Consider the following 22,454-nt stretch of genomic DNA (forward strand, 5'->3'; position numbering starts at 1 on the left):
TTTTTGGAAATCAATTAAGAATTAATTTTCATCTTTTCTTTCTATTTGATTTAACACATGAAAACAGTTTTGATCATTTGCAATCATATTTATTTCAACATTCCAAGAATAAAGAAACTAGTTTTCTATGGCACAAGTCTGCATCATTTATTGATAGTATAATAAATTCAAAGTAAATTTTGATGATTAATGTTATGGATTAAGTTACAAATAATACTATTGCTGAGATGATTACATAATTCATTATTGTAAGATTTTAATTTCACGCATGTCAAGAGCAGTTAATTTCTTTCACAGAACTGGACGAAATATTAGCATCACAAACAACTCATAACCTTTGTTCAGTCCTTTTATGCATTAAACCTTCGTTTTAATGCATTAAAAAAAAAAATGTTTCTGATCTCCATCTGAGATCTGCTTCAGATTTTAACTTGTCCTAAAATGGAACAGAATAAATCAAATTGTTTTACCTCAATTACCTGTTTGTGCACCTGATTAGTTTATGTTTTGATTTAAATTTGACCAATATTCCTTTTGACTGTTCAATTTTACTTTGATTTTTGACTTATTCTAAAATGAACAAGTTAAAAATCTGAAGCTGATCTCAAACGGAGATCAAAAACATTTGATTTATGCATTAAAATCTTGTTACTGAACCAAACTAAGGTTGTGTGTTGTTTGTATTGTTATGTATAAGTTCTCATATATCATTTTATTTATTATTAAAATATCAGTATTTAGTATTTTACATTGGACTTTTATATTAATTCAATAACATCTAATAGAATATAAAAAGAAAATGATAAAAGAAACAATTGCCAGGTTATATTGGGCTATATTAATGTGACTATTAATAATTAAATGTAAGTAATTTAGCCTAGAGGTAGGCAAATTTAATTATTAATAGTAGTGTTGATATAGCCTGATATAATCTGGCAATTGTTTGGTTTTATCTAATAATTGAAAAAATGATACAGTAAGACCATGCTTAACGCTGATTCGATATAATGCTGTCTGCTCGTAGCCTAAAAAAAAGCTCAAAATTTACGCTGATTTAAATTATTGCGGCACTTTATTGATTCATACATAATACAATTATTTACGAGCACAAATCAATCAGAAAAAGGTGACAAAAAGGTGCAATTTTGGAAAAAATATATCATCATGGATGCCATAGGGAATATTGGCTTTGCTTTGCAAGAACTAACTGATAAATTCACAAAGTGTGGAAGAAGTTATGGCTGAAGGTATCCAAGAATTATCAACAAGAAGAGCCTATCACTGTATCATTAGGTAGATCAAACTCAACCTAATTGATACAGCAGGACTAGGAGATGTAGATGAGCAGGATATTGAGGAGTTATCGCAGGTTTCTGGTGAGAGTCTTATTAATGACTACTTTCAAGAACTGGCAGAACAAGGAATCCATGTAGAACTGGAAAATAGTGATTCTGAAAACGAAGAACTCAAAAAATTTCCCTACACATTTCCTTAGTAAAAGTTTGTTAAGGATAACTGAAATTGTTGATCAAATTGAAGCGAATGATCCAGATTTTGAAAGGAGTGCAAAAGCAAAATGAGGCACTTTGGATGTGATCTTCTGCTACCAACATTCGCTTAAGGAAAGAAAAAAGTGACAAATGAAACTACATGACTATCACAAAAAAAAACAAGAATTTCAGAAAAGTCGCAACCTTTGTCACAAAAAATGAACTAATTAATACATTATTATACATTTCTGTGTGCATATGTTTATGTGTTATTTAACATATATTATTATACAAATTAATATAAAAATAACTTAAAAAAAGTATATTTTTTTATTTTTGGTCACATGTTCCTCTATCCCTATTTACTCTATATTAAAATGACCTCGTTTAAAGCTGTTTCATTTAGCGTTTTGTCGTCTAGGAACACATCTTCTGCATTAAGCGGGATCTTACTGTACTTATAATTTAATAATTTATTTTAATATGACTGATAAAGTTTCTCANACAATTGGTATCTCATCCATTCTCCATAAACATTTTATTTTGTGGGAAAGTTCTAAGTATTTACTAATTTTTTCAGTGTATGTACAGGCATACCTCGACTTACGTCGTTTCGAGTTATGTCGTTCAATGAATGTCCCAGACTAGTTACTTAAATTCATCAAATACATTTAACTTAATTAGATTTACTTAATTAATGTATATTCTTTATACAACTGATTTTTCCTAGCCAAAATTCTAGATTGCTTATCGTATTCAATTCTAGATCTCCATAGTTGCATCCAGACGCGATATATTTGACCATTATTATGAAATCCTCCTCCACAATGAGCAGTATCATACTGAAATATATTGTTTAGACCATCTTGCATTTTTAAATACTTCAATTTATCTTCCTGTGATAATTCTAGCAAACTTTTTTCAATTTTTTCACGATCTGCTCTTGGTTTTATCCAACTACAATGAATATCCAGAATATGTTTTATTCCATTTTCAACCTATACAAAATATAAAACAAAGCATTTTCTAATGTCATTAAAAAAATATTTAAAAACTTAAAAAATATTTTAAATAATTATTTCACTTTTACCTTTGAAAGTTCTTGAAGTTCTATTTTTGCTCGGTGTTCTTCTTCAATTTTAATTTTTTCAACTTTGTGCCAAAATTCTTCTTTATTTATACCCGGAACATCATATTTTATGAAATCAGATTTAACATTTTTATGGAAATTAATTTCTGTTTCGAGTTTTTTTTGAAGTTCTTCTTTTTCTGTTTTACCTTTATAATAAACATATCCTAGAAATAGAGAAATGTTAATTAATCCAAAAACCCAAAAACACTGCTATTTTCAGGTTATCAAGAAATATATAAAATGTTACAAATCATGAAATTTAAATAAATTTGAAATTATGTTGAATAAATAATAATAATTATCAATTTACAAGCATATATAAAAAATAATGCTAACAATGCTTACAGTTTGTAAGTAAATTCTGATTGTATAAAGAATAAACTAATTATGTAAATTTTAAAGTTGACAAAAATGATTTGCATTCTTTAACAACAATGTGAGAAAGTTAACTGAATATAGATTTTATTGATTCAAGTAGAAAGAAGTCACTATTCAATAATAACCAAACTTACACAACCAAGGTTCCTGCTTATATGATTGAATATTTTCTTTATGATATCCATAATACAACTGCTAGAAGAACTGCTGAAAGGAAGATTAGATTTATCTTCCTTGATCAAAATGAGTTTGTTCCATAATAGTTGTGTTTAGCTATTTAATGCCTATTGAGTCAAAGATAGGAGGTTAGATTACTCATGTCTTTAGCTCAATGGACATGTTTCAATATTTAACTAAGCCAAATAAGGATTCAGCTTAATTAACATTGAAACATTATATATTAGGATGTTGCAACAAATAGATTATAAAATAACAATAATGAATTCATTATTTGTTCTAATACAATCTTGATATATAAGTTCATATTTATGCAAATATTCGAGTAGAGTATTTCGAGAATATATTCAAGAATCTATACCTAGATAAAAAAAATAGAAATTGTTTGTTTTTCACTGTAATTTCAATATTAACTGCAGTAGTACACAAAGTTAAGAAATTAAATGTCTCAACTTAAAGTATAATAAACATGAAATATTGAAAAAGGATAGGGATTCTATGCCAGCATAACTAATCTTAGATTAATATTGATAGTAACACGAACAATATTTATTAATAGATACTTTGGTTTTGATTGAAAGTAGCTTTTCAATTGACTGATTGATTGTGATTTGTGATTGACCTGTTGGCTAGTCTGTCATGTTTATAATAAAGAATTGGCTGTAAGCCAAAATAATTGAGAATTACTACTATAAACTAATACAACTGCAACTTTTATTTGTAAACATTGATAAAATAATCACTTTTTATAATGCAACTTTCATTAACTTATTTATTAAAATATAACAAAAAACCAATCCACTGTTGATTTTGAAATAAAAAAACTTCATATTTAGATAAAGAAAAAGAGATTTTAAAAACAATTGGCTTAAAATATAAATGGTAACATATTGCTTTTAAAAAAGAAAGCTAGAGATTATTTTCAAAATAGAAAATAATCTTTAACCTATAACTTATAATAAATAATCATTAATTATTTTCTATTTTGAAAATAATCTTTAACTTCTAAAGTATTGTATTTTACATCTTGGATGAATCAGTTAAACATTAGTTGTTATTATTAAATTTTATAAATTTTATTAGCAATAAATAAATATCAAAGCACTTTTAAGAAATATTGAATCCGTAATAAAAACTAATTTTTAGTTACCTAATGCAATAGGTGTTAATAAATGCAACAAATTTATCCAATCCCATCTTGAATTAGTTCCACTTTCACTGGGAGGAATATTTAAATTATTGAGAGGAATATCTTTATCTAACATTTTTCTTCAATATCTTCAATTTATTTCATTTTCTACAAATATATTGATACTAATTAGTTTTCAAAAATACATGAAAATGCTGTCAATATAAACTATTTCTAATTTTATAGTATTATAGTATTGTTTATTATTATTATTATTATTGGTAACATTAAATAAAAAGTTGGGTATATAATAAAAATTAGTTTTTTTTATATAAATTTTATTTATTTACATAAAAACAAATTATTATTGTAATTGTGAAGTAAATCCCACATGGCATATGTAATGGTGTTTAGTGCTGTGCAGGATCAAAGTTAATTATCAATAATTAAGGCATAAATACAGAAAACAAATATTTTGTTTACATACTGTTTGTGTATGTAGTATGATTTTGTGTATGGATGAGACTTATTCAAGTAAATATATGGACTGGCCACTTATGAAGCACATGAATATAAAGGGACCAGTCCTACCAGTATCTCTGGAAATTTCCTGATTTCCCAATGGCTATCTAACTGACCCTGTGCAAGAAAGAACTATTGGTACAATTGGTATCTCATCCATTCTCCATAAACATTTTATTTTGTGGGAAAGTTCTAAGTATTTACTAATTTTTTCAGTGTATGTACAGGCATACCTCGACTTACGTCGTTTCGAGTTATGTCGTTCCCGATTATACGTCGCTTGTTAAAAAAGTATATAAAAAAATAAAAATCAAGTTTAAGTCATTTTATTCGACTTTACGTCTGTCCGCCACAAATACTGAAGTCATAATATCACTAGATAAACGTTTAAAGCACATAAAATCATATTAAAATATATACAAGTATGTACTGTATTTACAGTACTGTACATGCATTCGTAAATTTAGATTACTTTTTTTGTACTATATTAAAAACTAAAATTTATTTGTTTGTAAGCTTAAAATAGATTTTTATTAACCATATATTATTAAAAATGCATTAATAAATAAAATACAGAACCGGGAATGGTAATTTACGGTTTAGCCTAGTGATAAGTAAATTCGGAGACAAGTAAATTCGACTTACGTCGTTTTCCTGGAACCAATTACCGACGTAAGGCGAGGTATACCTGTATTTTGTATGTTGTGGATATTTGTACAGTTATGTCTATGATAAATGTCTTTTGTTTGTCAATGAATTTGATATATGGTCTGTTGTGCTGGATTGTTTCATCTTTGATTATAGCATAGTCATAGTATATTGTTTTATACAGGCTAATACTTCACATCAAATCACAAATATGGGCTTACTTCCAAAATATACTAAAAAATATAGACTAATACTTTCCATCAAATCACACTTTTCTTTGCTTACAATTATCAGTAGTGACAGGGATAAGTTTTCTGATCTAGAAAAATCAGGTATCTCTATGATCCCCCTGCAAGATTCAAACTCTGGTTCAAAAATTTTTTATATAGGGACCACAACCAAAAAGTTACTAAATTGTTTTGAAGAACACCAAGACAATATCTTAAGTAGTAGCTTTCCACTGATGTCTCCAGGAACATAATTTTATACCTTTAAAGGCAGAAACCTCCCTGATCAAATAATGTACAGATTGTGAAGTTATTTTTCTCTGGGAGACTTTTTATATAACAACGTTAAGCTCATGCAATAAGCTTATGCTTGAACTCCTTGATTTATGGCTGTCATTTTTCAAAACTTTAAATCAGAGTTTATATATTTAACTCCTTTATATTTTCTATAATATTTCTTTAATGTTTCCTTTCTATCTTTTATACATCACATTGATTTCATTTGAATTTCCAAAATTTTATAAATTTTATTAGCAATAAATAAATATCAAAGCACTTTTAAGAAATATTGAATCCGTAATAAAAACTAATTTTTAGTTACCTAATGCAATAGGTGTTAATAAATGCAACAAATTTATCCAATCCCATCTTGAATTAGTTCCACTTTCACTGGGAGGAATATTTAAATTATTGAGAGGAATATCTTTATCTAACATTTTTCTTCAATATCTTCAATTTATTTCATTTTCTACAAATATATTGATACTAATTAGTTTTCAAAAATACATGAAAATGCTGTCAATATAAACTATTTCTAATTTTATAGTATTATAGTATTGTTTATTATTATTATTATTGGTAACATTAAATAAAAAGTTGGGTATATAATAAAAATTAGTTTTTTTTATATAAATTTTATTTATTTACATAAAAACAAATTATTATTGTAATTGTGAAGTAAATCCCACATGGCATATGTAATGGTGTTTAGTGCTGTGCAGGATCAAAGTTAATTATCAATAATTAAGGCATAAATACAGAAAACAAATATTTTGTTTACATACTGTTTGTGTATGTAGTATGATTTTGTGTATGGATGAGACTTATTCAAGTAAATATATGGACTGGCCACTTATGAAGCACATGAATATAAAGGGACCAGTCCTACCAGTATCTCTGGAAATTTCCTGATTTCCCAATGGCTATCTAACTGACCCTGTGCAAGAAAGAACTATTGGTACAATTGGTATCTCATCCATTCTCCATAAACATTTTATTTTGTGGGAAAGTTCTAAGTATTTACTAATTTTTTCAGTGTATGTACAGGCATACCTCGACTTACGTCGTTTCGAGTTATGTCGTTCCCGATTATACGTCGCTTGTTAAAAAAGTATATAAAAAAATAAAAATCAAGTTTAAGTCATTTTATTCGACTTTACGTCTGTCCGCCACAAATACTGAAGTCATAATATCACTAGATAAACGTTTAAAGCACATAAAATCATATTAAAATATATACAAGTATGTACTGTATTTACAGTACTGTACATGCATTCGTAAATTTAGATTACTTTTTTTGTACTATATTAAAAACTAAAATTTATTTGTTTGTAAGCTTAAAATAGATTTTTATTGACCATATATTATTAAAAATGCATTAATAAATAAAATACAGAACCGGGAATGGTAATTTACGGTTTAGCCTAGTGANAAATTTTGTTCTCATTTTAAATATGTTCTATTTTGCTTGAAGATGGCATTTGTAAAATTTTGAAAGTACTTGCATACATTTGGATTAAACTAAATTACAGGTATACCTTGCCTTATGTCGGTAATTGGTTCCAGGAGAATGACGTAAGTCAAATTTACTTGTCTCTGAATCTACTTATCACTAGGCTAAACCGTAAATTACCATTCCCGGTTCTGTATTTTATTTATTAATGCATTTTTAATAATATATGGTTAATAAAAATCTATTTTAAGCTTACAAACAAATAAATTTTAGTTTTTAATATAGTACAGAAAAAAAGTAATCTAAATTTATGAATGCATGTACTGTAAATACAGTACATACTTGTATATACAGTATTTTAATATGATTTTATGTGCTTTAAACGTTTTTCTAGTGATATTACGACTTCAATATTTGTGGCAGACAGATGTAAAGTCGAATAAAATGATTTAAACTTGATTTTTATTTTTCCATATACTTTTTTGACAAACGACGTATAATCGGGAACGACATAACTCGAAACGACGTAAGTCGAGGTATGCCTGTAATGCCAAAAGACACTGTGTATTTATTAATTGTACTAATTTGGTATTGTGTACATTCATCAGTTTCATTAACATTAAAGTTGATGAGTTCATTGCTTCCTGAGAATAGTAAACATGGAATTGCTTATCAATATTTTAATATATTGATACTAAAAATCAGTATATATAAAAAGTATATGAATGGTATTCTATGCCCTCAGAAAGGTTGAGAACCACTGCTCTACACCCTCAAGTTCTCAGCCTTTTATTCACTCATCAAAAGAACATACATCCATTATTCAGACATCCTAGACACATGGAAAAAGTTAAGATATACCAAACATACTGAGGCACAACATGGATACTCATGGAAGCTCATTCAACAATTGATTACAAGCTACACCCACTGTACCCAGAATCAACACAAACATCAGGAAAGGGATCATAATGAGCACACTACAGCACAATATAAAGCAAAAAGAGCAGCTTTTAAATTAAACAGCTTCAAGATTTTTATAATGGATAATATTCCTCTTCTTACTAGAGAAATATAGAAAATAGTTAACAAGTTTGCTAGAGAAAAAAAGGTGATGGGAACTTCAAATACTTATTTAAGTACTGTAATATAATAGGAATGCAGTGAAAGTTGATAATAAAATTTATAGATATAATATAGTCTTTAAAAAAATGTAAGAGCAAATCTCATCTTGACTGGGAGCAGGTACTGTACATCTATGCTTTCATGAAATTGTGAAGGTATTGTAAATAAATCTAATTCTTTTTGGAATTTTTTGTATACTTTTGATATAATTTTCTTGATGGAGACATGGTGGAATGGTAGGACTGTAATTATAATTTTTAATTAACCTATTCCCTGGTATTTCTGACATATCTAAATTTGTGACATAATGACCTTGACCTGTGGACCTGAGATTTCTTGATTCATCATCAGAGCGTTTTTGAGACTAGATGTGATGTCGCTAGCTGTTATAATTTTTATATTAAAACTAACTTCTGAAATATAATTTTTTATGTTTTTACATTTATTAATATATCTATTAATAAATGTAAAAACATAAAAAATAATTTTGGATGATACAATAGCCATGATTATTTTTTTCAAAAACATGCAATTTTCTTTAGGCTGTGAGAGCAGCGAGCAAGATAAAAACGCACAATCCAGATTAGATGAATGAAACACAATAAATTTTTATTTACTCGCTTTTTAGGATATAGGTTCTCAGGATACCACTATGCTAATCCCACGGATACTCCACATAATTTATTAACCCGACAAAGATTGCACGCGCGTCGTTCCTTATCCGCTCACTTAAAACTATCTTAATTAATAATATAATTCTATTACTACTTAAACTTAATATATATATATATATAGCCGGCTTACTCGAAGATTTAGAAGATGAAAGTAAAGAATAAGGAAAGAGGGTACCCAAAACTTGATGGATGCGGTTTCTCATTGATCGGGGGACTGGTAAGCTCCGTTTCTTGTTTCACGTAGAGATGTTAATCCAAAGGGATGATCCTTCTCGCTCCCTTCGGTTGAGTTCCTTTTTCTTATACGTTCCACAGGTCTCCTTTTCACAATACGATGCAAAACCTTCCGGGGAGACGTCTTGTCACTCTCCACGTTCCCCAAGTTCTCTCTTTTCACCCTCACACGCTAAACTTGCCGGGGAGACTCCTCTTTTAGCTTCCTCCACTCCCGTTCCTTCCTACCCGTCTCACTTCCTTTTCTCCGTCTCCAGTTCTCCCCTCCGAGTCTCCCGATCGCTCCCTTCCCTCCGAGCTACATTCCTTTCGTTGCTTCTCGGGTTAGCCCAACCGCATACCCAAGTCAAGGAAAAGAAAAACGAGAACATTCCAGGAAGGGTAAACAAATAGGACAGACAGAGGTGAAGCGGGAAATATACAAGATAAAATAACACAATTATATACGAAATATATGATTACATATGGCGTGTAGCCACAAGGCTTAAGATCGACAAAAATTCAATATGGTGCAACATGCAATGGAGAAAAATTTCAACATGGGATAGGTTAAATAATTTAGAATTACTGGAAAAAAGAATCAGTCCAGAGCAGAACTCTAACCTGCAACTCCCACTTACCATGTGAATGCATTGCCAATTATGCTACCCAGACCTCTGGTCTAATCTCATATTCCAGTATATATGACATTATGCTATAATCATCATTGGTCACTACAATGCCAGCTGGAGATGCATCAAGCACCATCATCTTGTAAAATCCCACATAAGGCACTCAACCAGCCATCGTATACCCCAAAAAGGCACATCTATATAAACAAACAACTTTACTAAACCCGATACCTTGTAATACCAAAGCCAACTACTGCCATATGTTATCAGGCTAGTAATGTTATGGCTATTTTGACACTAGAAGGAGGCATTAGGCACCTTCCTCTAGTGTCAAATTATTTAATAGGACTGTAATTTCTGATCTTCAGAACAGGATAATTTTTGTTTTTCAGGATGCAGGTTATCAGGAGTCTAACAGAGGTCATTTTATCAGTGGGTAGTTACTTTTGATAGTCAAATCCTTGGAAGTTAATATTCTAAAGAAGGATGGATATTTGGGTTGATGTGGAAGTAAAGGTAGGACACTCGATGATTTCTTTTTGTTTTATGTATATAAGACCTGTTTTATGGAATGTTACAAAAATCAAAACAGAGCTTAAAAAAGAACCAAAAAAGGAAATTTGTTTTTATTTCAAAACTCTTTTTGACACTATTTAATGGGTAAAATTTCACACAGGCTTGAAATAAAACAAAATACAGTAGAGCATCGATTGTCCGACTCAATTGGGGACTCAGGTTGGTCGGATAACTGAAAAAATCAGATAACCGAAAAGAAGGAAAAAATACATTATTAGTATAGTATATTAGGATATTAGTATATCCCATGTAATTAGTTGATTAGTATATCGCTATTAACCAACTTCACGTTGAATTTTCATCGATGTTTAGCCTAACAAATTTTTTTTTAAAATAATAATCATTGCTATTGTATCGTTAAAAATTATTTTTAAATTATTTTATTGCTCACGAAACAAACAACCACTCATAATTAGAAAATTAAGTCTCGTTTAAATATAGGCCTCCCTCCAATGGTCGAGCCGTTGATGCCAGCTAAAATACGCAAATATTTAACAAAAATAATATTAAAGTAGCCAAGACATAGCCAAATATTGTAATGCCATATTTCTAGCAGACATTTGAAATTTGCTGACTAGAATGGTCGGTTAACCGATGTGACGGTTAATCGGGGGTCGGATAATCGATGCTCTACAGTATTCACTTGTTCTCCCTACACAGGAAATTTGCAAATTATTCATACAATTAAAAAAAATTTCATAACTTGAAAGCTTTTTGATATGGCTCCATACCCTTAATATCTCCTAAACCAATATTCTGATTTTCCTGAAAATTTCTAGAAACAATTTCCCCTAATACACAAACCTCCCTGCAAAATTTCAGAAATTTTTGACAGAAGGCACTGGAGTTAAACTTTAAAATAGATGAAAAAAATCATGTCCCCATATACACATACAAACACTCATACAGAAAAGAAACCTCCCATCTTTTTTTTGTATTTCTTGATGTTTCAAGATCCTAATTCCAAATAATGTAAAACACTTGGGAGCCATTTTTGTCTGACTTCCATACTTAAAAGTAAAAATTATACAACCATCATCACCATAAAGAAATTTTGCATTTTGGGACATCAAAATGTCCAGTAGACAGTATTTAATAAGAACTATTTGATGCTAAAAACAGTGGTATGCCATCATTGAAAGCAGTGGATGCGCCGCTTCCCTTGTATTTTCTAAAAAATAAACACATATTAATTTTAATTACATGATAATCATCGCACAATATTTTATTATAACCGCATTATGTATCTTTTTACAAATTTCTATACTACACGTGAAAAAAAAAAAGATTGCTATTGTATATTCGAATATTAGTGGCAGAGTGGAAGCGCTGTATTGTCAGCATCCAAAAAGCCAGATTCATGCATGCGCTTTACAGAGCACCAACCTCACCCAGTTTAGCCGGTGGAAGCCTAGGACCTTGGGTGGATGCTACACATATAATGCATCCAATTCTATCTAGGACCTGTTCTGGGCTGTTAGCCACCTGCCCGCTAGATATTTGGCTGCCCTCTCCCAATTACGCGAATCATGAGTAGATTTATAACTTAATCCAACTGATAAGAATTTACTGGTATGTTTTTATGATAGTTCTGTATAGTTGACAGGAGTTTAAAAAATTCATTAAAATATTTGATATTTTTATTCCGCTCTCCGATTTTATATTACTCACGGATTTCAATGTTAAACCAGTGACATTACGATTTCGTATATCCCATCTTTAAAAGGATGTAGAAAAAATGTGTACAGTTCTTGTATAATGTTAAAAAATTAACTGTTACTTTGACAGAGTCATTTACAACTAAATTTAATGAATGAGAGAGATGCACCAGGTATAGATAAAGCTCTAGATATTTATTTTCCTTAAATTTATGATTTATATATCCATTTGTCATAAAAATTTGTCTTTCCACTTTTTTCCGAGACTACAAATATTCGAGTACAAAGTACTGGTTTTGACTTATTTCTACTTAAGAAGTAGTTAAATAATTAAGCAATTAGGTAATTGGGGACATAAACAAAACCCTGATGAAAGAGCCTAAATTTTACTTAAACAAAAGCTTAACCAAACCAATCTATAGCCGAGTACAGTGGGGACTGATTTCTTTGAAATATTAGATGTAATAAAGACAGAAATTTTTCCAGTTCAACGAGAGTGACCGAAAAGTTGTAAATTTTGGAAATTTCCATGGACAACACCTGGTCCTAAAACGAATTAGTTAGAAAACAAATGACGGAAAATCTATTAAGTTTAACATATTTAGATTTTTACAGCTATGGTGAGAAATGTTTAAAATTTACAACAATCCTGTCACATCCTTTGAGATATACTAGTGATGCAACAAAAGAGGCATTTGACATTGACCAGTATTGGCACCCTCGGGATTTGGCATGCATGCACACACTGCACACCTACCAAGATCGTCTCTGATTCCACTTGTAGGGAGCTATTTGACTAAGTGGTTAAGATTTAAAGAGTAAACAATATTTTATGTTATTTTTGTGTACATTTCTTTACAACACTATATTTAATTATAATTTTCTTTAAAAGTATATTCATACAATTGAAAAATATTTTGTCCCAGGTATGGATATCCACCATATATTTTATTTTACCAAGTAAGTTTTTATAATTTTATTTTTAATTTTAGCCCTTATATCATGGCTAGTGATTCGAATGTAATTGTGATATTGAGAATTTATTTTAAAAAAGTTTTGGCTCAAGATCATATAATGAAAAAGAAAACATTATTAAAAGAGAAAGGGCAATGCCTAAGTTAAATATAAACATTTCAATAAAAAATTTGTTTGACATTTTCATGATAAAATGGCTCTGTAAATGCATAAAAATGCAAAAATTGTTTTGTTGGCTTGCCTACTATTTTCAAATGAAATTAGTGTGTGGAATAAGAATGGCTTTGACAATTTAGCTGGCAAAAGACATGAAAAATCGTTGATTCTTTCATATTTGAAGCAATTTGGAAATCAAAGCAGAATAGAATTTAACATTAGTAAATAATATAAAATAAATATTGAAAATTATAACAAGGTAATTACGGTTAATAAATATTACATCTATTAATTTAGATAAAATATATGTTTTTATCAAAGCAAGAATCAGCATTTAGAGGGCATAGGGAATCTATTGAATCTAATAACAGAGGTAATTATATTGAAATTGTTTATTTATTAAGTACGTCAGATAAATAATCTATTAAAAATAAATTTAGAGAATTAACTGATTGCTCCTGGAAGTTGGCTTCTTACAGAAATACAGCTTCCCTATCATCAAATGTCACGGCACACCACTGGCTAAAAATAAGATGAAGGCACTGGTAATGACTTCAGTTTTATTAATTTTCTATTAATCAATGTATTACATCAAGTTTATAATTGTATGTGCTATTCGATGATGGTGGCACATGCTTATATTAAATTATTCTTTTAATTTTAAAAATTTTTGTTAATTTATCAATTTAGTGTTGTATGGAAAATTATATGTTAAGCTTATTTAATTATTTGTCTGATTTAATTTGAATTTTCCAAACTAGTAATAATTAAATGATTTGTAAACTGTTGTTTTATTTTGTGTTCAAATTATTTTTGAGGCTATTTTGGGTAGATTCTGGGAAAATTTTGAGTCCTGAAAATGTTCTGCACCTCTACTATAATATATTCCATGTCTTTGCTTAAATCACAGTTGTCATTGTTGTTATATTAACTTTAAGACCTAACATTTATCTTATTGGATAGTGAGATTAAGGAGGATATGATTGAAATCAATAAAAAATAAGGTAACTTTACTGTTAATAAAATTTTCCCTTAATATTATGTAAGATTTACAGAAACAAATCTATGTATTATTTTATTGTATGGATTTCCATCATTACAATAAAATTATTTGTACTTTATATAGAATGCAATCAATGAATATGAAAGCCAATATAAATATAGTAGAGTAATGTAATAAATTAATTAAAATTTTAAGATTTCTTGCATTAAGAAATAAACAAAACTTATCTGCTTACTAAAATCAATTCAGTTTTTTGAAACAAAATTTTTCATTTCTTATTTTAATCTAAATTAAAACAAAATGAAAAGTTACTTACATATTAGGCAGATTTAAGCAAAATATCCCACATCTATCCATGAAATAACTCCTTCATTAATTTATATTTTTCAATTCAATTATAGTAAAAAATTAATAATTCTGGCAGTTTTTCTTCATTTCTGTAAATTTACAAAAATAGAAAGTGTGAATTTCATAAATTGCACTTTCCAAAAGCTAGAACCTATATCTATGTTCAACTACCATAAGTCAACCTATGTACTTTTCCAGCAGTAAAGTAGATGATTTATGAACAATTTCAATTACATTCACTAGTCAGCTTCAGGTCTAACTGGAACTTCTTATTTTTAAATAAATGCAATGTCTCAATGTTCTAAAGCATATTGGAGTGTTTTTAAATTATGTAATTGCCTTATTACATTCGATGACATATGTTTTCAAAATTAAAATTAAGAATCATTATCAATTAAAATCAATTTCATAGTAACATTTACAGGTCTTTAATATAAACCCATATGGTCTCACTTTAAAACTTAGTTCCATAGAGGTGCACTTCTTGGATATTAAATAAAATTCCATTATGGTAATATCATCACAAGAGTACACTACAAACCAGAATTTAAGCCTTTATTCATTCCAGCAAGCTCTAGCGCTCCCTTTATGTATAAAGTAGCAGCCTTTAGATCATTAGTCAAGAGAACATTCACACATTGTTCTAACATAAAAGATACCTGGAAAGAAATAGAACACATATAGTAATAGCGGGAATTCCAAAAAACTTATTCAGAAATTTGCAAATGTATATTTCCTGAAAATACAGGGCCAAAAGTGCAGTAATGAATGCACAGTTTAACCTTCAATTAAATGTATACAGTAGAGCCTTGAAAACTCGGCCTAATGTGGACCGAAGGGTGGCCGAGTTTGTGAAAATGCCGGGTTATCGGAAATGGGGTTAAAAAAGGATAAGTATGCGTGTTTCCTCAGAAAATATTGTACTGTATTGTATGTATTGTTTACTTGAGAATACAACAGAGAATAAACTGCCCAAATACTCTTAAACAAAGGAAAAGTACGTCCTTTATGAAGGCATAGGGCCTTTACTACATGAAAATGAAAATTAATGAATACACTGTGTACAGTAATTTACCTGATAAGACAGACCTCAGAAAAATACTTTATGAGGCATAAAGCTGTCTATAATGAAAATTAATTAACTAAGGATTTTTTTGCCCTGCCAGGGTGTGGCCGAGTTATCCGGAGTGCCGGGTTATCGAGTGCCGAGTTTTCGAGGCTCTACTGTAATAGTAGTTTATCATCCTCCACTCAGAATCATAGTTACAGGGATAGCCAAATATTTATGGGTAAGTATCTGTTATAAACGAGATCAAACAGTATATACAGTGAAATTCCATTAACCTGTCATGTTGAGATCATCATTGGGGGACTATCAGTGCACTGGGTTAAGTCAGAAGTTAAGATTATCATGTAAAAGCATTCAAAACGTGCAGTTCTTGGAAAAAGATGTAAGCTCTCTGATTCTCCTTTCAGAGATGACAAATGCCCAGGCAACATGCTGTCCTAGGTGAAAACAGTTACCTCATGCATGATTTTTCTAATGACTTTTCCTAGTGCATGCATTTCATATGAAAAGCAGAAATATTTAGTACACTTGGAATCAAAATTATCATGGAAACAGTTACAGAACATTACTCCATGTACGTACTTTGATAATTAGAGTACGTCTGTATTTATATGCAATAAAAGTGTACAAAGCACAAAGTAAGAATAAAATGTTCTTGTTTCAAATCAACCAAGGGTAGGAATAGCTTGAAAAAATTAAAATGATGTGTTAAACAATCATAAAAGTTTGATTATTGCAGTTTTACACACAGAAATATGTAAGACTTTCAGGGGATTGAAAACAAAAAAAAAAAAAATAGGAAGAACTTCCACCATCTGATAAGGCAGCATATTCAATAATCTGTCAGTGTGTCAATCCTGACAATGCTGGGTTAATGGACTGTCACTGTAGATTATTAAGGAACAATAAAGATCGGTTGGCCATCCAAAGAATACAGGAGGTATACTGCATCCCAATCTATGATAATAGGTTTAAAAATACACTAGTATACATAAAAGTCACACTAATATTCACAAGTCAATTGACTTGTGACTTGTGAATATTAGTGTTACCGCTAACGGAAATCTTAGCCAGGCACAAGTTAAAAGTGGTGAGTCCGTACCCCAAGATTCAAATCTATTCTGGGGTATACGTTCGTTCTTCTTCTTGCTTCTCGCACTCGCCGACGTCTTAACAAGTGACCAAACCACAAAGTGTCTAACCCTGTGGTTCCTCTCGTACCGCGCAGGATTACTCTCACAATGACTTCCGTTGCCGCAGCTAGGGGTCTTCTGCCTTAGGGGCATTTAATCATAATCCCACAAACAATAGCTTCACACCACTGGCCACTTGACCAAGCACACGTACAAAGTGTCCGTTACAATTAGCATAATTAAAATAACATAAATATTTCGTATAACATCAAACACAACAAACCAGTCAGTGTTAGCTTCTTATGCTGCAGAGCCCAGGGTAATGGTGAACTTAGAGGAAGCTAAATTATTCAACAAAGTTTGTGATGAAAAACACATTAAAACCATGAAAATACTGGAGATTTCTAAAGCATCCAAAAACAAAAATTGTGTCAATACAGAGGATTGCAATTACATTAAACTAGGCCTACAGTTCAGTTTGGCAGGGAGGGGAAGTGTGCTGCAAAGTCACAGCCCTAGCAGAAATTTGAATTTGCCAACTGGAATGCTTTTGGTTAACCAATGTTTTGATTGATCAGTATTTGGATAATCGATGCTCTACTGTATTTTAAAGAACAAAATTAAATTTAACAATAAATAATAATCTTTTAAAAATTATATTTTACCAAATAGTATTAATTTTTTTTCTTAAATATAAACTGTATATAATATACAAAAACAAAAATTAATTGGGCTGCAATTTGAAACTATTGTAGACCTATAAATTCCAAGTTATTCATCACTTCCTTAATCTCAAAGTTAGATAAATGAAAAACAAAACCAGAAATAGAAACCTTAGAGGAAGGAGGCTCCAATTAATTATATATGAACTTCTGATGCAAATTAGAAGTCACATTATTTCAATTCAAAATTTTTTCCTGAAGAGTGTTAGATAGATGATCAGCACAACTCTATCGTTAAAGGAAAAGTATGAAGTGCAGGGGCAAAACCTACTAATTTAAAATGGAGAACATATATTTTAAATGAAATATATTAAAAATTGCAGCCCAGCATTGTGGTGATGTTATAATAAATAATTGCTCATTCAGCACATATTTTCATTCTGGAAAGTTGCAATAAAAAAGTATTAATTGTATTATACAATAATAAAGAAGATAAAAAGATATAAATTGGAAGAAACACAGTCAGTCACCACCTGAAGCAGACCTTAGTGGAGGTCAAAAGCGTTTGTGGAGTTTGTTACGGATATAACACTTGTAAAAAAAGGTTTCGTGGATTGTTATTTATAAATTGGATTATACACTCAATAAATTTTAATAATCACATACATTTATTCAGTTTTAAGATCTGAAACTTTCAGTTTTTCAAAGTATTCTCTTTAACAACAATGCAAAGTTGCATTCTTCTAAACCAAAAATTAAAACCAATCTTCTCTTGAAAGATTTCAACACCATGCATCATTAACTGTGTTAAACCTGTCCTCTTCTATTAAATTTCTAACTTTCGAAGATAGAAAAAATCGCATGAAAATTAATAAGAAAAATACAAAGAACGTGAAATTAAATAAACTTTTGAATTCTATAAAAATTACAATTTCTTGGCAGGCATAAGTACAGGCCTTGACATTGTCGTAATTGAACAGGATTGTTTACATATAGACCAATTTTTGGACAGCCCTTGGACATATCTTTAAAAACTTTTGGCAGATATTTTGAGACATACTAGCCAGTATAAACCGTTTTTTGATCTATCAATTCAACCATTATCATGAAACCACTTTTTCTGAAAAAAGTGACAACCATTTGCTCCTAAACAGTGCACTGTTTTTGAAGACGTAAAGATGAAGAACACCAAATGTTCATTGCCTCTTTGCTTCACAATCAAAACTATATATCCAAGTTTTGTCACCTGTTACTAAATTACATCCGAAACTAAATTTGAAGTTTCTCTGTTGAATTTCTTAAAGATATATTTGCACTACTCCATACAGATTTCTTTCTGTTTATCTGTCAATGAATGCAGTACCTATCTGGCAACAAGCTTCCTATAGCAAAGGTAATTTTGGATGATTGTGTTGATTGTTCCCAATGAAATCTTCAATGTTTCTTCAATTTGTTCATATATTCAACATTTCTAATTAATGGTTTCACATTTTCAACCTTCCCTTTAGTGATTAATGTTGACAAATGACCAGATCTGGGATCATCTTTTTTTCTCCTTTTTTAAAATGAGGTCCTTATTAAAATATGTTATAATTATCAAAAATATATTTTTTTGATAATACACTTTGTTATGCAAAGTTAAATTTTCATAACAAAGTACCAATACATTTACCTAATTATTCTCATGTTCTTTTTTTATTTTATTTTATAATAATTGTAATTCTTCTATATTATCAACCAGCTTACCTCATCCAACTTCATGGAAGCTGCCATCTTGAAATTAGAAATCTCCGTAACTGATAATTAAATGTTTGAAATATCTTACTTTTCTATTTTCTTTTTGTAAAATTATTATTAAATAAAATTAGTACAACGTTTTTAAACTATATTTTAAATAAACTTTTTTTTTTGTAACGTAAATGGTTTGTAATCTGTCGAAATGCCATCTGTTGGCAATCGTGTGAGCTATATTTGTCGTCTGGCTTGTAATGTGAAGTTCGATTTCGACGTTTCGAAATTCGTTTCATCTGAACGAAAATAGACTTTCTCAAGAAGAAATGGTAAGCCAATCGATGGAATGTATCGGGATTTTTATATAATAATTGCTATTACGGTGTATATTACGAAACGGAAGGCATTCTCTAACGTTTTAGAGCCGTTGAGAATGAAACTTTTAAGCCTAAATTTCTACATTGGTAAATTAAGTGTTTTACATCGTCTGTAGTAATAAAAATTCAATTAGCGAATGCGGTGGTTGTTATACGCTGGCTTGTATGAAATTTATCATTGAATTTCGAATAAATGCGTTATTATTTAAAAAAAACAAAGAAAAAAACGTTCAATGAACTTCATTTCTTTGAATCGATTTTAATGTTCGCAGACGAAGTTGGCAAAAGTTGCAGATTGCGTCACAATAGATTTTATTTTGCAGCGTTAAACATTTATCCATTTTTAGAGAAAAAATGCAAATGACTTTCACTCGATATTTGAAAGTTGACTGGTGTAATTTGTTTTTACAGAAACTTGAATATTTAATTAAATCTAATATCTTTCATCTTCTGTTTAGGTTTTAATATACATATATATATATAATCGTAAGTAAGTGTTAAATTTAATAATATTTTGTTTATAATTGATTTTGAGAAAATTAGAGTTGTTGTATTTTGTTGTAGTACTGTACAAAATTAATAAAGCCGTGTTTGACATGGCCTATTAAAACAGCAGATCTATACAGTACTTACGCACAAAAACAGAAACAAAAGTCATTGATAGTTTTGAATTTAAATAAACTGGACCTGTTTTACTGTTTGCTTCTGCATTATTTCAATTATTCGGCTAATTTGAACATGGCTCTGTCCCAATTAGTATGGACTAGCGGGACTCTACTGTATACCTTTTCTGTGAAAAGAGTGTATTCTAGATAATTATCTAGACTTGTATTTGGCTGAATTTGCTAAAACTGTTATTTTGACTTAAGTTTACTATGCTAAATTTTTAAATCATATTTTTGCCAAAAGCTGTCTTTTGTTTCTTCTTGTGTCTTCTTGTTGTATGGGATGGTTGTTCCTGATGTTTTTTGACTTGTATAGCCCCTGGCAACCTGTTCTCGCTATGTTTTATTTTGCGCGTTGTTTGAACGATTGTGCCCTGGTCAATTATATGGCGCTGTGCAATTACATCTGAAAAAGTTATTCTAAATCAAAAAGCATTGGAGGAAGGACACAGATTTATCTATATATTCATTCATATATAATTATATTTTTGTTTAAAACTAAGCATCGAGTACTGTGACATTACCAAAAGTCTCAGTGCAGAATCTGAATATTCTTATAGTACGTCTGCCATATAAGATGGTAGACGTACTATAAGAATATTGAAGAACCATCTTATATGGCAGACAAACTTTTTTTTTTTTTGTTTTTTGAATCGTAGGTTTTAGGGCATTTAAAGGGAAGATTAAAAACTTCGAATTCTATTTGGTATCATTAATTGTGAAAATATTACTGTTAATTTTCTGTTGCAGATTTTTATATTCAGCACTCACTGTTTTAGTGCTGATTGAAATGAAATATATTTTTCAAGTCTCTTCTATATTTTACACTTCTTAAACCTCTTTATCTAAAGTATTCGAATCTGAAATACATAATATATAAATCAAAGAGGCTGTTATAAGTTTCTTGTAAGTTGAGTAAATTATACACACTAATGAGTTAGATTGCTTGCCTCTTAATATTGGTAGCATTAACAGCAGATAAACTAATCGTAAATGTCATTTGTTCGGAAACACTTAGAATACGTATACTGATCTCATTCTTAAACTAATGTATACATAATATATTTAAGAATTAATGGAAAGTTTTTAAAATTTGATTTGAAAAAGATAACTTAAGTTGCTGTAAATAATGAATTACTTTTTCTTAAATTCAGAGATAATATATGAGATCAGTCCATAAACTTGTGTACATTTTTAGTTAAAATAAGTAAAAAAAATTCATCATAAAATTTATTTTAATCTAAAATGTACTTTTCATCATTTTTCATTATATCTTGCTGTCTTGAAAGTAACTTGTTAATTTTGCTTTCATAAGTTTTTGGTTCAGAATGAAAATACAGTATGTAATCTCTGAATAGCGGATACTTGTTGGGATCAAGAACTTTGTCTGTTATTCAGAGGTACTGTACATGCTGGAGCTATCCAGTACCTTAACCTGATCATTATATAGTGAAGAATATGATGGATTACGAAAACATCAAACTTGTGTTAGGTATGTGAATATAGTGAAAAGTATAATTAAAATGTTGAATTTACTAATTTAGCTGTATTATTTGTTCAGTGAATGGTTATCTCTTTAATCCAAAATAATTCTTTCGATGGACTATATTACAGCAAGTACAGTGGAACCCCGGTTAACGAACTTAATCCGTTCCACCACTCTGTTCGTTAACCGAAGCAATTTTTCCTATAGAAATTAATGCAAATGCAATTAATCCGTTCTAGTCTCCGAAATTTTTATGATTTTATTTGTAATACAGTCGATCCCCCTATAAGATGGTAGATACGTTCCTTTCTTTATGAATCAATTTTGTAGGAATCGCAGCCTGACACGTGTGAAGTTTACGGACTATGGCTGTTTGAAAGGTTTTCTTCCATAAAATTAATCGATTCTAGACTAATCTGACTCAACATTTCCAAAATACGTATATTTTTTTTGGAAATAATCCGTATAAACTACGCTATAAACAAAAAATTGTAGGATTACTTACCGAGTGTGCACCATTCGACATCGCCGTTGCT

At 29.7% G+C, this 22,454-nt stretch overlaps 1 protein-coding gene and 1 long non-coding RNA gene across 4 annotated transcripts; both read right to left on the minus strand.

Annotated features, from left to right (window-relative positions):
• Window positions 1-2,125: 2,125 nt before the first annotated feature.
• Window positions 2,126-4,471, minus strand: LOC111637601. The gene is made up of 3 exons (XM_023383122.1): window positions 4,328-4,471; window positions 2,581-2,786; window positions 2,126-2,488 (listed from the first exon to the last, which is right to left on the minus strand). Exons 1-3 carry the CDS (start codon window positions 4,440-4,442, stop codon window positions 2,177-2,179), a joined length of 633 nt encoding a protein of 210 aa, XP_023238890.1. The 5' UTR covers window positions 4,443-4,471; the 3' UTR covers window positions 2,126-2,176.
• A 1,838-nt stretch (window positions 4,472-6,309) lies between these two features.
• LOC111637598 lies at window positions 6,310-19,680 on the minus strand. 3 transcript variants are annotated; one of them, XR_002758718.1, is made up of 4 exons: window positions 19,406-19,680; window positions 14,967-15,454; window positions 14,764-14,884; window positions 6,310-6,451 (listed from the first exon to the last, which is right to left on the minus strand). It is a non-coding gene; the product is annotated as an uncharacterized LOC111637598 (long non-coding RNA). The 3 variants fall into 3 exon arrangements; XR_002758720.1 differs by having other exon boundaries at window positions 15,337-15,454; window positions 19,406-19,679; XR_002758719.1 differs by lacking the exon at window positions 14,967-15,454 and having other exon boundaries at window positions 19,406-19,664.
• Window positions 19,681-22,454: the final 2,774 nt, after the last annotated feature.

Source organism: Centruroides sculpturatus, unplaced genomic scaffold (genome assembly GCF_000671375.1).
Source record: "Centruroides sculpturatus isolate CEXI.00-Female unplaced genomic scaffold, Cexi_2.0 scaffold979, whole genome shotgun sequence".
Taxonomy (NCBI): domain Eukaryota; kingdom Metazoa; phylum Arthropoda; class Arachnida; order Scorpiones; family Buthidae; genus Centruroides; species Centruroides sculpturatus.